Source organism: Neofelis nebulosa, chromosome 10 (genome assembly GCF_028018385.1).
Source record: "Neofelis nebulosa isolate mNeoNeb1 chromosome 10, mNeoNeb1.pri, whole genome shotgun sequence".
In the NCBI taxonomy this organism is placed as follows: Eukaryota; Metazoa; Chordata; class Mammalia; order Carnivora; family Felidae; genus Neofelis; species Neofelis nebulosa.
The window spans coordinates 105,709,389-105,722,108 of record NC_080791.1 but is presented as its reverse complement, the minus strand read 5'-3'; the positions used below and the strand labels follow the sequence as shown (position 1 = coordinate 105,722,108).

Here is a 12,720-nt window from a genome sequence, read left to right as displayed (position 1 = left end):
ACACCTACTTTGGGTGGTGGGGACAGACGGAGGCTTTTCTAGGGGATTTAGCTACAAGGGGTAAATCCTTTCTAGTAGGGTCCCGGACGAGACCTTGCGGGGAACTGGACTCCGGATGGCTCCTCTTCTCCCCACCGGAGTTCTGTGTGGAAGGTGGGCCCAGCACCATTACACACGCAGGGACGGGCTCAGAGGGGATGGGGACACGCCCAAGGTCATGGCGACAGTGGCGGAGCTGACGCGTCCCTAAGTGGGTTTGCTCCTGAGGCTGCCGGCTGCAGTTTTAGCCCGGGGAACACAGGGCCCTTGAGGTATGGCGGGGGGCGGGGGGGGGGGCAGGCGAGGGGCTCCCCTAGCCACAGGACCGGCCCCACCTTTACCTGTGACACACCGGATTTCTAGCCAAGATGCCCGAGGAGAGGTTCTGCTGCTCAAAAAAGCTTGAAACCAGCGGGTTACGTCCTGCTGTCTTTTATGACCACAGCAGCAGCGGCAAATAATAAAAGCAGCTCCCCCCCCACCCCCACCCCGTGAAGCTCTTGATAACCTCAAGAGGCCAGGACCAAACGTTCTGAGTGTGGTTAAGCAGATTCCAGGGTTTTGTCCGGAAGACCAGCGTGATGGGGGTGGGGGTGGGGCTTCTCGGGATGAAGGGGTGCGTGAACCAAGGTGAGCGGCTGGCCGGAGAGCTGCAGGGGGACTCAGGGAGGAGCAGGTGCAGCCCGCTGTCGGGGCGGCTGGCAGGTGGTCTGCTCAGCTCATCCCAGCAGAGGGAGAGGGACCCGGGGGCAGGCAGGGTGGGGGGTGCTTCGGACTCACCGAGTTCTTGAGGTCGAGATACTTGGTGTTTCTGGTCACTGGCATCCCAGACAGGAAGGCCAAAATGTCATTGTTCGCCTGTAAAACCAGCATGTAAAGGCGGCTGGCTGTCCCAGGTCCAGCTGCGTGGCTGAGAAAGGGGGTCCAGGCCCGCCAGGCTCTCACTCTGCCTGCTTCCCAAGGCCCTCGATGCCCCCCAAGGGGGCGTGTGGTGGGGAGCTGGCGTCAGAGGGTGACCTCCGGAAACCTGGGGAGTGGCACCGGGACAGCAGGGAGACGCCGGGAGGAGGGCGGGCGCTCACCTCGTCCAGCACCGCGTTGCGTTTGGCCCGCTGCCGCTGCCGGAGCAGCACCAGGCCCGCAATGATGTCGGACGGCACGATGTCGAGGTCTCGGAAAAACTCGGCGAAGAGGTAGGCGATTTCCGAGTAGGCATCCTGTGAGGTCCAGGGGGGTGGGAGGCAGGGGCAGGGGAGCGGGAGAGAGGGCGAGAGACCGGGCGTGAATCCCCCAGGGCCGGGGCTCTGCTCTGGGCCCGGTGCAAGCTCGCCCCGGCACCTGCACGGCGCCAGCTGGGCCCAACCCCACGTGGCCCTCTGCAGCCGTGACCCCAGGGGCCCTAGCCTGGGCTCTGGGCCCCGCGGACCTGGCCAGAGCCGTCTGGGACAGCCACCGAACCTCGTCCGTCCTCCACCTCCCGGCCCTCTTCTGTCCTCAGAGCTCCTACGGCACTCACCATCACCGCCTACCACGCACAGATGCCAACGTGAGCCATTTCCTGTTCTTTCCCCAGTCACTAGGAATCAAGGCCTGCTCGGCCCGGCTTGTTCTCCTCCGCCTTTCTCTCTAGCAGAGAAGCCAAAACTGAGCTCCTGGCCGCTGCCTCTCCACGCTGAGTTTCTTCCCACCTCCCACCAGCTGTGACCTCGAACGGCCTCCTAAGGGCTGAGCCTCTGGGGTGTCAGGCCCCCTCCCCCAGCTGCCCACAGCTGCAGGCTCAGGGACCCTCACGATGTGCCTGGAGGAAGGTGCGACTCTGGGCCAGTGGCCCCCCCCTCCCCAGGTTCCCTGTAAGCCCGGTCCTCAGGCCGGCCCGAGCCCGGGCCAGGCGGCCACGCTGGTCGGTGCGCTCAGTGCCTTCCCTGCCTCAGTCGGAGGAGAAGTCTGGAAGCACCTCCCTAACCTCTTAGGGGAGGCTGTGACGGGAACACACTCGTGGCGAGTGGTTCTCTCTTGCTGGGTTTCTTTCACCCTTGAGTGCCTGGCACTTGTAAGGAAAGACAAATCAGGGGTTGCAAACTCAAAGGCCTAATGAGGCCAGACCGAGCCTGCTCCTTCTCAGCCCCCGGCTGACTGCGCCGCGAGCCAGGTCTAGAGATGCCACCCGTACGTAAACGCCCTGATTTTCAATGTTGGCACTCAGTTCCAACTTTCAGCAACACAGCAGAGTGATGGAGAGGCACCACCTCCAGGGACGGAGGGGGGTGGGGCTTTCTTATACCCGATTACTCATTCCACAGCTCACCAGGGACTGCTGGTGGGAAGGAGCCACTCGGGCCTCCGGCGGCTTCCATGGAGGGCACTTGCTGTCTGGCTCGGGGAGGAGTGGTCTCCTGACCTCACCGGCTCGGCCACTAACTAGCTGTGGGACGCTGAACAAGTCTGGGCCCTCTGGGCCTCAGCCGCCTGATCTGTAAAACGAGGAGGGGCCACTAAATGGTGTCTAAGGGCCCTGCCAGCACTGGGGTGGGGAGGGGGGGACTCTGCCTCAAGGACCCCGGGGGCCCTGCCGCCCCACCAGGGGCCACCCTCAGCTGACCGGGCCTTTCTTCCGTAGTGCCCGGCGCTGACTGGCCTGACCCCGCGGCTGCTCCACAGAGCACAGGGTGTGGAGGCTGACTGGGTGCGACTGGGGCTCAGCACTTGACAGCTCTGAAGCATCTCCCAGAGTCACTTGTGTTCCCATGCTGTTCTTTGCTTTCAGGCCACCCTGGTTTTTCAGTACGTCCTCCCCAAACTAGGCTGTAAGTTCCAAAGGGGGTGGATGGAAGGTCTCGAAACCTTTCCGTCCCCTCGACAAAGCAGGGGACCGGCTGTTTCGCCTGCTGGAGGGAGTGCCGTCAGCGGATAACAGATCCTCGTGTGAGCAGGCTGTCACCTCGCTCTTGCTTAAAACCCGGCGGCGCCCATCGACCAGCCCCGCCCCGCCCGGCTCTGCCACGGAGTGAGGGCTCCGGAGTGGCTGACAGCAGGATGTAAACCTGACGGGAGAGATTTCCCAGTACTTACTGACTGGGAGTCCTTCGTCCGAGTGCAGCAGAGGAACACTTTGAGCCGGCGCGACCAGCTGGTGGCCTGACCCTCCTCTAAGCGGTGCCTGCAGAGGGGGAGAGTTGGTATGTGTGAGGTCAGGGGATGGGACCGGAAGAGCCTAGGTCCAGATGGGATGGAAACAGGGCAGCCTGTTCCCAGGATCGCAGCAAAGGGCTCCCCGGCAGGAGGTCTAGGAGAGAACAGGCCTGGGCCTGGGGGCTTCAGAGGTGGGAGCCCAAACTGGGGACTGCTCGGGTATCCAACGGCGCAAACTATGAGCCCTGGGAGACAACAGCAGGGTGCTGGGCCTCTCAGCCTAGTCACTGTGAAACCCGGAGCAGACCTGTTGGACAGACTTACTTCCCCTTGGAAAGGATTTCCCTCCCTGTATTTGGGGGGAGTTTAAGGGCCAGATGAGGCTCTGTATTTCTCAACGCCTTGGCTCTGTTACATAAGAGGGGACAAGGGCCTCCACCTTTCATCTGCATGGCTGGCGCCTGTCTATTCCCACCACCCCCCACCCAGTCCCAATTTGTCTAGCTGCTCTGATGGGGAGTCAGGGTATCCAGGAGTCTGTACCCAAAGGCAGAGCAACTGGCCAATTATCCACTGGGCCCCTTCCAATTTCTGGGTGCCCAGAAATCGGGGTGTTTTGGGTGTGAATTTAAGAGCACCAACATTAAAGATGTCAGTTTCCAGACTGAGCGAGACAGGGCTGGTTTGCTTTTGTGACGTGTGCCCTCCCCCTCCCTCCAGCCCCTTCAGATCCTGATGCTTGGTGGTTAGTAGGGGTGGCCCCGAATGGCTGCAAGGCTCTTAGTATCCATCAGGAGTGACAGGCCAGGCCCTCCTTGCCGAGCCTGTTGGCTTCTCTCTGCAGCTAGGGGCTGCTTCCTGCAGCCCTGGCTCCATAAGGCAGTGGGCCACAAGGAACAGGGAAAGCCACAGAGCTTTCTAGGGCTAGAGGAGGGGGTTAGGAAAGGGTGCGAAGGATAGAAGGGAATTGCCGCTTCTGGGATCTACCAGCTCTAAGGGACCTGGGCAGCCTTATGTCATAAACCAACATCCCACCTGCCAGGGGCTTGATGAAGGGACAGCATGCTGGCAAGCTGGGTTCCCAGAGCATCACATTCTTTAACTCTTTCTAATCTAATGGGCTTTTAAAGAGTATTTGCTGCTGGGCCTCTGGTTGACTGAAAGTGCTGACTATACACTTGACGGCACTACCCCTTAGGTCCACCAGGTGGCAGATGGAGCCAGTGACAGGTTTGGCCTCATGCATCAGTTAGGCTACTGGAGACCAACACCGGCAGAGAGACACTGAATCTAGATAGAAAGTTCATGGACCCAGCACCCCTCTGCCCCGGGGCTCACTAAAGTGAAGGGAGGGAAGACACCCCTGCAAAGATCCAAGGTCAAGGCTCCCAGGGAATAGCGCTGGGAATAATCTCTCTCCCAACCCCTACGAGATTTCCCTGGAAGGAGAGAGGGCCCGGGACTTAAACAGCTTCCTGACTTCCAGATGCTAAAATAACCTGTCAGTGTCGTTCTCCTGGAAGTGGAGAAAGGGCAGGCAGGCTTGAAAATGTCCTTGTTAAAAAAACTGTTGGCTTTCAGAGCTGAGGGAGGGCCAGCGGAGACCAGCCCGAGTGAGAGGTGGTCATATTAACCAAGCTGCAGCCTAGGCTGCCCTCCTGACCCCTGTGGAGAGCTGGAGAAGACAACAGGTCGGAGCCCCGAGCTCTGAGGCCTCTTGCCCCCACAGGGCCAGAAACCACAGGAAAACTTTCTAATTAAACCGACAGCCCCCAACTGCAAAGGCGTTGGCTTTCCTGGGCCCCCAGGGCAATTACCCAGAATCAGAGAGGGGAGATTTTTTTTTTTCCCCAGGGCCCCAGGAGCCCAGAAACCAGGTCGGGTGGGGGCGTGGGCTCTGAGCGCGAAAATGGGACGGGGTGGTGGTGGCCCACTGCACCGCCAGGGAAAACGGGCTCCAGGGCCTTGGCTCCGGGACCTGGTATTTTGGGCTGGGAGGTGGCCAGCCCAGGCGCGGGTGTGGCTCTGGCCGTTGAGCCGAGCTGACGTGGAGGGCCTGAGGGGAGCCCAGAGCGGAGGGGCAGGAGGGCGGGGTGGGGAGAGTTCCTGGGGGACCCGCGGCCCCCGGCTGAGGGCTCCTGATTCCCCTGCCCTGCAGACGGAGTCGCCACGACCACTCTCATCAGCATGACCTGTGGCAAGTGACCTGCCCTCTCTGGGACCGACTCCTCCTCATCGATAGAATGGGTCTCCTAACAGCACCAGGGTTGGAGAATGACCCAGTGGACTGATGGTGCAAAAGGGGGTCCTCATAGAGCCTGGGTCATAGTAGAGTCACCACGGGGCACCCTGGAAGCCCCCCTCCCCTCTCTTTTTCTTTCAGGAAACAGGAATCACTATGACCCTCGATTCCCTCCCTCATTTCCTCTAACATGGCACAGCTTTCCCCTTTCTTTTAAAGGCTGTGCAAAACTTACCTCCTCCAGGAAGCCTTCCTTGATTAACCTTCTCCAGGTCCCCTAATCGTAGAGGCAGCCTAGCCAAGTGGTTAGGAGCAAGGGCCCTAAAGCCAGATCTCCTAAAGCTTGAGCCTAGCTCCATCATATCCTGGCTGTGTCACTCAGGCAAGTCACACAACTTCTGTGTCCTAGCTCTGTCTGCATTATAGGGGTGACCTCACAGAGCTGCTGTTAGTTAGCACACGTGATGCTTGGCTTGGGTTATGCGTGCTTCGTGCTATTATGACCCTTGTGATTAGCAGCACTGAAGATGGGGGCACCTGGGCGGCTCGGTCATTTAAGTGAGCTTAAGTCGTTTAAATGTCTGGCTCTCAGCTTTGGCTCAGGTCACGGTAGCACAGTTCGTGAGCTCCAGCCCTGCATCGGGCTCTTGAGCCCTATGTGGGGCCTGCTTGGGCTTCTCTCTCTCCCTCTCTCTGCCCCACCCCTGCACGCATGCACATTCTTGTGCTCTCTCAAAATAAATGAAAACAGAAACAAGAAAAACAAAAAAGCACTGAAAACGAAGGCAATGGTAACAACGGTCCCATTTACCGAGCACGTACCAAGCGTGTGAGCACAGCATTAAGCACTTCCCGCTTATTTTATTTAAATCTCACAGCAGCCGTCGGAGGCAGGAGCTGTCATTATTCCTGCTTTACAGACCAAGAAACTGAGGCAGGGAGACGCTAAGACTTTGGCCAATGCCCGTGGCTCACATAGGCGGAGCTGTGGTTTGGGCGGCTCGGGGCCGGCTGTGCCCGCCCGTCCGCGCACCTGCTAGGGGGCCGCCCGCCCGCCCAGCCAACTGACCGGAGGTTGTAGGTCCGGAGGTTGCGCTGCCGCCTCTTGGTGGCTCTTAGCTTGACAAAGGTGCGGCCCGTGGGGTCGAAGACACAGAGGACGGTGATGCAGACGCTGAGGATGACCACCCAGTTGCAGACGACCATCCCTACGGGGCGGCGGTGGGAAACAAGGTGGGGAGGTGCTGGGGGGGACCTCCCTGGCTCGCCAGCTCTGGGGAAAGGGGCGCCGGAGCCTCCCTGTCACCGCCAGGCTCAGAAGCCCCCGGCCCCGGCCTCTGGTCACCTGGTTGTCCCTGTGGTTGTCCCCGTGCCCCCCCGAGTCCCCCTGAGCCATGACCCCAAGGCCCACCCTTGGTTCAGAGCGGCCAGCTCTGCGGGTTTCTGGTGAGGCTGCGCCCCCCCGCCCCCCGCACACAACAGGTTCCTCTGAGGCGGGATGGCAGACGGCAGGATAAAGGCCACCGCCATCCTGCCCAGTGTCCTCACGGAAACCCTTTGCCCTGGGAGGTGCCTGAGCTTCCTCTTCTCTAAGCTGACCCTGTCCCTTCCAACCCCCAGGGGGGGTGGGGGGGGGCTGGCTCACATACCGAGGGTGACGTTCTTGGCAGTGAGGTCATTGCAGGAAGTGTAGTACTGAGTGAGCCAGACGATGCCCACGATGGCATAGATGAACTCGATCACCAGGATGGCTGCAAGGAGAGCAGGGTGCTGGCTGAAGGACGGCCAGGGTGGGCCTGCCAGGGAAGGGCCCCGGAACCTCAGCCCGGTCCCTCCTGCGGCAGGGCCACCAGCCTCGCGGCAGAGGGGGCCCACGGGGCACGGCGGTCCCGCCACCGTTCTGTCCCGCCACAGCGTGCCCGCCACCTGTTCCAGCTTAAATGCCCAAGGGCCCCTGAGGTTCCCCCTCAGAGGGTGATCCCCCTGGAAAGGCGGAGGATGAGGTGGCATTTCTGTGTTCTTTCAGGATTTTAGAATTATGCCTGTGAACTCCAGTATCAGGCACATCTTGGGCAAGTTACCTAATTCCCTGGGCCTCCGTTTCCTCATCTGTAAAATGGAGTGATGACGTCTGCGTTACAGGACTGCGGAGAATTAGATGGGAGAGGGTTCACTCACAGAGACTGCTATTTCCCCAGGAGGAGGCTCCGGCCCTCAGGAGGAAGGAGGAACCCCAGCAGGCCGCTGCGGCTGCCCAGGCCGGGGGGGGGGGGGGGGGGGGGGGGGGGGGGGGGGATGGTGGTGTGTGGGGACGCGGGGCAGCGTTAGAGACCCCGGCTCCACAGGCAGCACCTGCGGCAGCTCAGACTCCAGGCTTTGGAGACAAACAACCTGGGTTCAAACCCCAGCTCTGACACACACACACTAGCCGTGTGACCTTGAAGGGAGCTAATTAGCCTCCCTGGGCCCCAGATTCCTCATCTGTAAAATGAGACCAAAAATGGCTCCTCCCTCACTTAGCAAGGGGAAGGGCTTAGCGCAGTTCACAGAAGCCCCAGAGAAGCGTTCACGAGGAAACACCGGGAACAGCAGCTGGAACCGAAGCCCAGAAAGAGAACACAGGCCGGCCCCCCAGGGAGCGAATCTGGGCCCCGGAGAGGCTTCTGGGGAAGGGGAGCGCTGCCTGGGGGAGGATTTCAAAGCAGCTGAAGAGACGCACTTGGCCTAGAACAGGGGCCAAAGAACTTTTTCTGTCAGGGCCAGAGTAAGTATCTTACACTTGCGGGTCCTATTCTCTGTCATGACTACTCAGCTCCGCTAGAGTCATGCAAAAGCAGCCATAGGGAGTGAGCGCGTAAACGAATGAGTGTGGCTGGGTTCCAATAAAACTATTTACAGAAACAGACGGCAGGCTGGATGTGGCCCTCAGGCCACCGTCCGCCCACCCCTGGTCCAGAACGTAAGCCCAGTAAGCCTGCTGGCTCGCCGCTGGACCCTGGTGCTGGCCCAGGGCCTGGCCCATCGCGTGTGCCCACCAGATGTTGGCTGGATGAATGACGGAGCGCGAGAGGAGGGTGGAGGTGGGGGTGGTCCGGAGCCGCCCCCACCCGAGGCGGGTGGCCCTTACCCAGGCGCACGTAGAGCACGTACTGCATGGATTCGCGGGGCTCTGTGTAGAGGATGCCCCCGCGCATGCTCAGCCAGATGATGGCCATCTCGGCGATCATGCAGCTCAGCAGGATGCCTAGGTAGCCGCGGCCGTGGTCCACCAGGTTCAGGGAGCAGGCCTCGTTGGGGTTGTAGACCAGGCCGAAGAGCACCACAGACAGGATCACAAACCTGGGGAAACGCACACGTGAGAGGGGCCAGGCCGCGCGGGCACCTCCCGAGCTCCCTGGCCAGCCAGGACTCAGCGGCTGGAGGGCTCCACAGCTTCCGGCTCAGGAGCACCGTCCTCCTGCTATCTAGTGCCTCTGAGGACACGGGTGGCCGGGAACAGGGAGGCGAGAGCAGGGAGCCCAGCTGCCAGCTGCGGGGGGACAGTGGCGGCGGCCCTGCCCAGTCACGGGGCCAGGGCCAGTGGTGGCCAGGCAAGGCCTCTGGGCACCACGTGGGTATGTCCCTAGGTGGTGGGGGTTCCAGACACCAACTCCTAGGAGCTGGGAGCATGACAGGGGCAGCACGGATGGCCAAGAAGGCCTTCTTCCAGGCCTGTGGCATGGCCCCAAGACTCACCAGGTGGTGTGCAGGAGGAAGAGGAAGATGGCCGGCAGGACGAGGTCATCACTGCCCACAGACCAGCGCCGCCGGAACACCACGATCCCGGGCATGGCTGGCGGCTCTGCAGAGGCTCAGCGGGCCTGGTGCTCACCTCCTGCAAGACAGCAGAGGACCCTGTGGCTGGGCTGCTATGGCATACTCCTCGGCCAGGCGTGGCCAGCACGCGAGCATCCCTCCCAGGCCCTACGGCCCATGGGCTTCCAGGCCATCGGAAATGCTGATCCATCCCGGGGCAGGACCTACATCCGGCCCTATCCACACCCCCAGAGCCAATATAAAGGACCTCAGCAGCTAGACGCTGGCTTTGGCCTTATGTCTGAGGACTCTCCTGTCCCCGAGACTGGTGCTGGCCCTTCGGGACTGGCTCTCCCTGGGGTCACCGCAACAGTAACTTCCCAGTTCCGTTAAAGACCTGGGCTCACCCCCTGCCTCTCCCTACGTGGGATCAGGGAAGCCCCCAGGTCCCCTGTTGCCTTTTTTCCAGATCTGGCCAGTGCGTGCAGTCCTTGGGGTGGGATGGGGGCTTCTCAGCCCAAAACAAACAAGCAGAAGGCTGAAGACCTTGGGGAAGGTGGGGGTAGGGGCGTACATGGGCCGAGCGTAAAGGCGGGAGGGCGCCCAGCACGCAGTAGGTGCTCAGCAAGGAGCTGTTGAATGAGCTCTTCAGTTTCTTGCTTTGCTGGACCCCTGGGAGTGTGACTTGATTTTACACTCATCAGGCAGAATGCCCAACCACAGCTATGCCCCTTGGTAGGGAGGGGCATAGTTGGGATCCGGGGTCAGGAGCATGATGGGGGCCATCCAGCCCCTCTACTCGAAGGGTAGTGACTGGGCCCTGCAGGGCACCCCGTCTTGGCAGCCACACCTTCCATGCCCATGCCGAGCCGCACAACCTTTGCCGCCCAGTTCAAAACCCTCCGAAGCCGCTGAGTTCAAATTCGCCACAGGCAAGCTCAGGGAGGAGTGCCCAGGAATCCAGGGACCCCCAGCTCCCTAGAGCCCCAGGAGCAAGGGTAGTGCTGCGGGCCAGGAGGCTCCCCACAGGGGGGTCATTCGGGGAGATGCTGGTGAGGGGCTCCAGGGTAGCCCTGTGCTGAACTGTGCAGAGGACCCCCTGCTGTAGGGGGGGTGGGCGCCCCCGCTGGTGGGCAGCTGCCCCCAGGCCCAGAGGCTTACATGGCACCTGGTCCAGAGGCGGGCGGCAAGTCCTCTCCCCGGTGACCGCTCCGGGGAAAGCGAGTGTCCTCGGAGACCAGCATCACTCGGGAAGCAAGTGACCAGGTATCCCCCGGCCGGTGGGCACGGCCCTCAGGCTGGATGAGGGGACATGGGGCCGGGGGGCCAGCCGGCATGTCCAAGCCAGCCCGTCTCTCTCTCCCCCTGGTGCAGCCACTTCAGCCGCTGCCAGGCTGTTCCCCGCGAGCTGGCGGCCCGGCGGGCGGGCGGGCTAGCCTGTCGGGGTCGTGCCTACTCCTCCCCCCTCAGGAAGTGACATCATCCCACTCTCTCCAAGGAGGAGTCAGAGCGCGGATTCTGGGAAGTGGGGAGAAGGATGAAGAGCCCGGGAGCCGCGTGGTGGGGTGGGGTGGCTGGGGGTGGAGGGCCGGGGCTCCAGCCGGTGGGTCCCAGGAGGGGCTGGGGCCGGCCAGCGCTGCCAACAGCTGGTGTTTCAGCTGCGGGTCTCCCCAGCCCCTCCCGTCTCCAGGTGGCGCAGGGGGCCAGCTGGGTCCCGGCAGGTGCTGCAGTTCCCATCCCCTCTAAGCGCTACTCCGCCCAGACCCCTGCGGTGGCGGGAGGAAGGGGTGTGCCGTCCTAGGGGGGCTGGAGGGTCCTGCCTCTGCCAGCCACCCACCCATCGTGTTCTCGGGGGGGGGGGGGGCCCTGCAGAGGGCCCTCCCCCATCCCCCAAGGGGCATCCCCACCCTTCACCTCTAGGAGTCTAGACCGGCTACCACTCCTTCACCTCATACCTGCGAACTCACACGCGACCTGCGTGTGTGCGCACAGCCCTGCCCTCCCTGCGCTCCAGCGGGAAATGGGGAGAGCCTGGCCCCTGGCCCCGCGGAGGTACCCGAAGGCCTGTCAGTTCTGTCAAGCCACCGGAGTGATGCCCGCAGTGCTAGCCTCTGCCCAGGCTCAGGGGGCGACCGGCCTGAGGCCGACAGCCACGGCCGCTGCCAGTGCCCACCCAGCTCACGTGGCAGGGCTCCTTCGGGCTGATCCCACCGGGTGCCCTGCTCCTCCAGCCTGTACCCGGGGCCAGCCCACCACCCCAGGATCCTGGCACAGGGCCGGGTGCCCCGGCTGCCTGGCTTCAAACCGGGGCCCCGACACCCACTAACTGTGTGACTTACTAGCTGTGCCTCAGTTTCCTCATCTGTAAAATGTCACTCGACCCCACCTGCTAAAGTTCTGGGGAGGACCACGGGAGAGAATGCCAGCAGAGGCCCCAGAGGTGCTGGATAATGGCAGGGAGGGGCTCAGGGAGTGGGCAAGGCAGAGGAAGAGCTTGTGAGCCTGGGGGGTGGGGGTGGGGGTGGGAACCGGCCACCCCTCCCCCGCCTGGGCTAGTGGATACTGTGGCTGGTCAACGACAGGTCACGGTGTGGGATGGGGGTCACAGGGCCTGTGCCGCTGGGGGAGGCTGGGCCGCTTCACTCCATGTGGATTCATGGATCTCAGGGCTGCTATTTTTAAGGGCTTGAAAGGCGCCCTTTCTCTGAGACCCCAGCCCTTCACAATGGGGGCCTGTTCCCCTGCTGGGGATGTGATTTCATCTGCAGGAAATGTCTCAGCGGGGGGTGGGGGGGGGCAGAGGCTACTTCCTGGTCTGGGGCTGCCACAAAGCACCTCCTCTCGCTCTCCTTCCCTGGGGCACAGGGTCGATGCCCTCCAACAGTTGCATCTGTGGGGCTCACAGCCTCCCCTCCTCACCCTGGACCAGTTGGCATCTCTGGGGCAGGAGTGGTGCCTCCTCCAGCGGGGAAGAACGGAGGCACTTCTGGGGGCTCCCCGCAGCCCCTGGCTAGGCCCCCAGCTCTGGCAGGTCTGAATGGGGTGCCAAGACCCCCCTCACGTGGACGGATTGACTTGAGTAGCCCTTGGTGGTCCCTTTCTTCCCCCATCCGCAAAGCCCCATTTCCCTGCTGGTGATTCAGGCTCCCAAGTTAAGTATCAATCACCTGGGGAGTGCCTCTTTCTGAAAATACAAAACTCTTTTTTAAAAAGGTACAGGCTCTCTGCTACTTTTAAAACCTTCCAGGGCTCCCATGCCTGCAGGATAAAGTCCAAGCCCCTCAGACAGTGGCTTAGTCTCCAGCTGGCAGGCTGTGCAACCTTGTGCGGGTGCCTGGCCCTCTCTGAGTCCTGGACCAGGAAAATGCTCTCCAACTCCCGGGGATCCAGGGCATAGGCAGATACGAGTACAGAGACTGCCTTAAGCTAGTCAGTTCTTTCTGGCTGTGGGCGGGGGATTCCATCCCCTCCTCACACTGCCCCACCCTTCTTTCCCAACTCCCCCCAAAACTTAC

At 61.9% G+C, this 12,720-nt stretch overlaps 1 protein-coding gene across 1 annotated transcript in view; it reads right to left on the bottom strand.

The window, feature by feature from the left end:
* Positions 1-12,720, bottom strand: part of DAGLA (diacylglycerol lipase alpha) — a 62,674-nt gene that overhangs the window by 15,452 nt on the left and 34,502 nt on the right. The window contains 7 exon segments of the mRNA XM_058689248.1: positions 820-897; positions 1,122-1,256; positions 3,109-3,196; positions 6,480-6,618; positions 7,060-7,161; positions 8,538-8,749; positions 9,146-9,284. Coding sequence (XP_058545231.1) covers positions 820-897; positions 1,122-1,256; positions 3,109-3,196; positions 6,480-6,618; positions 7,060-7,161; positions 8,538-8,749; positions 9,146-9,240 — 849 coding nt within the window. The 5' untranslated portion in view covers positions 9,241-9,284.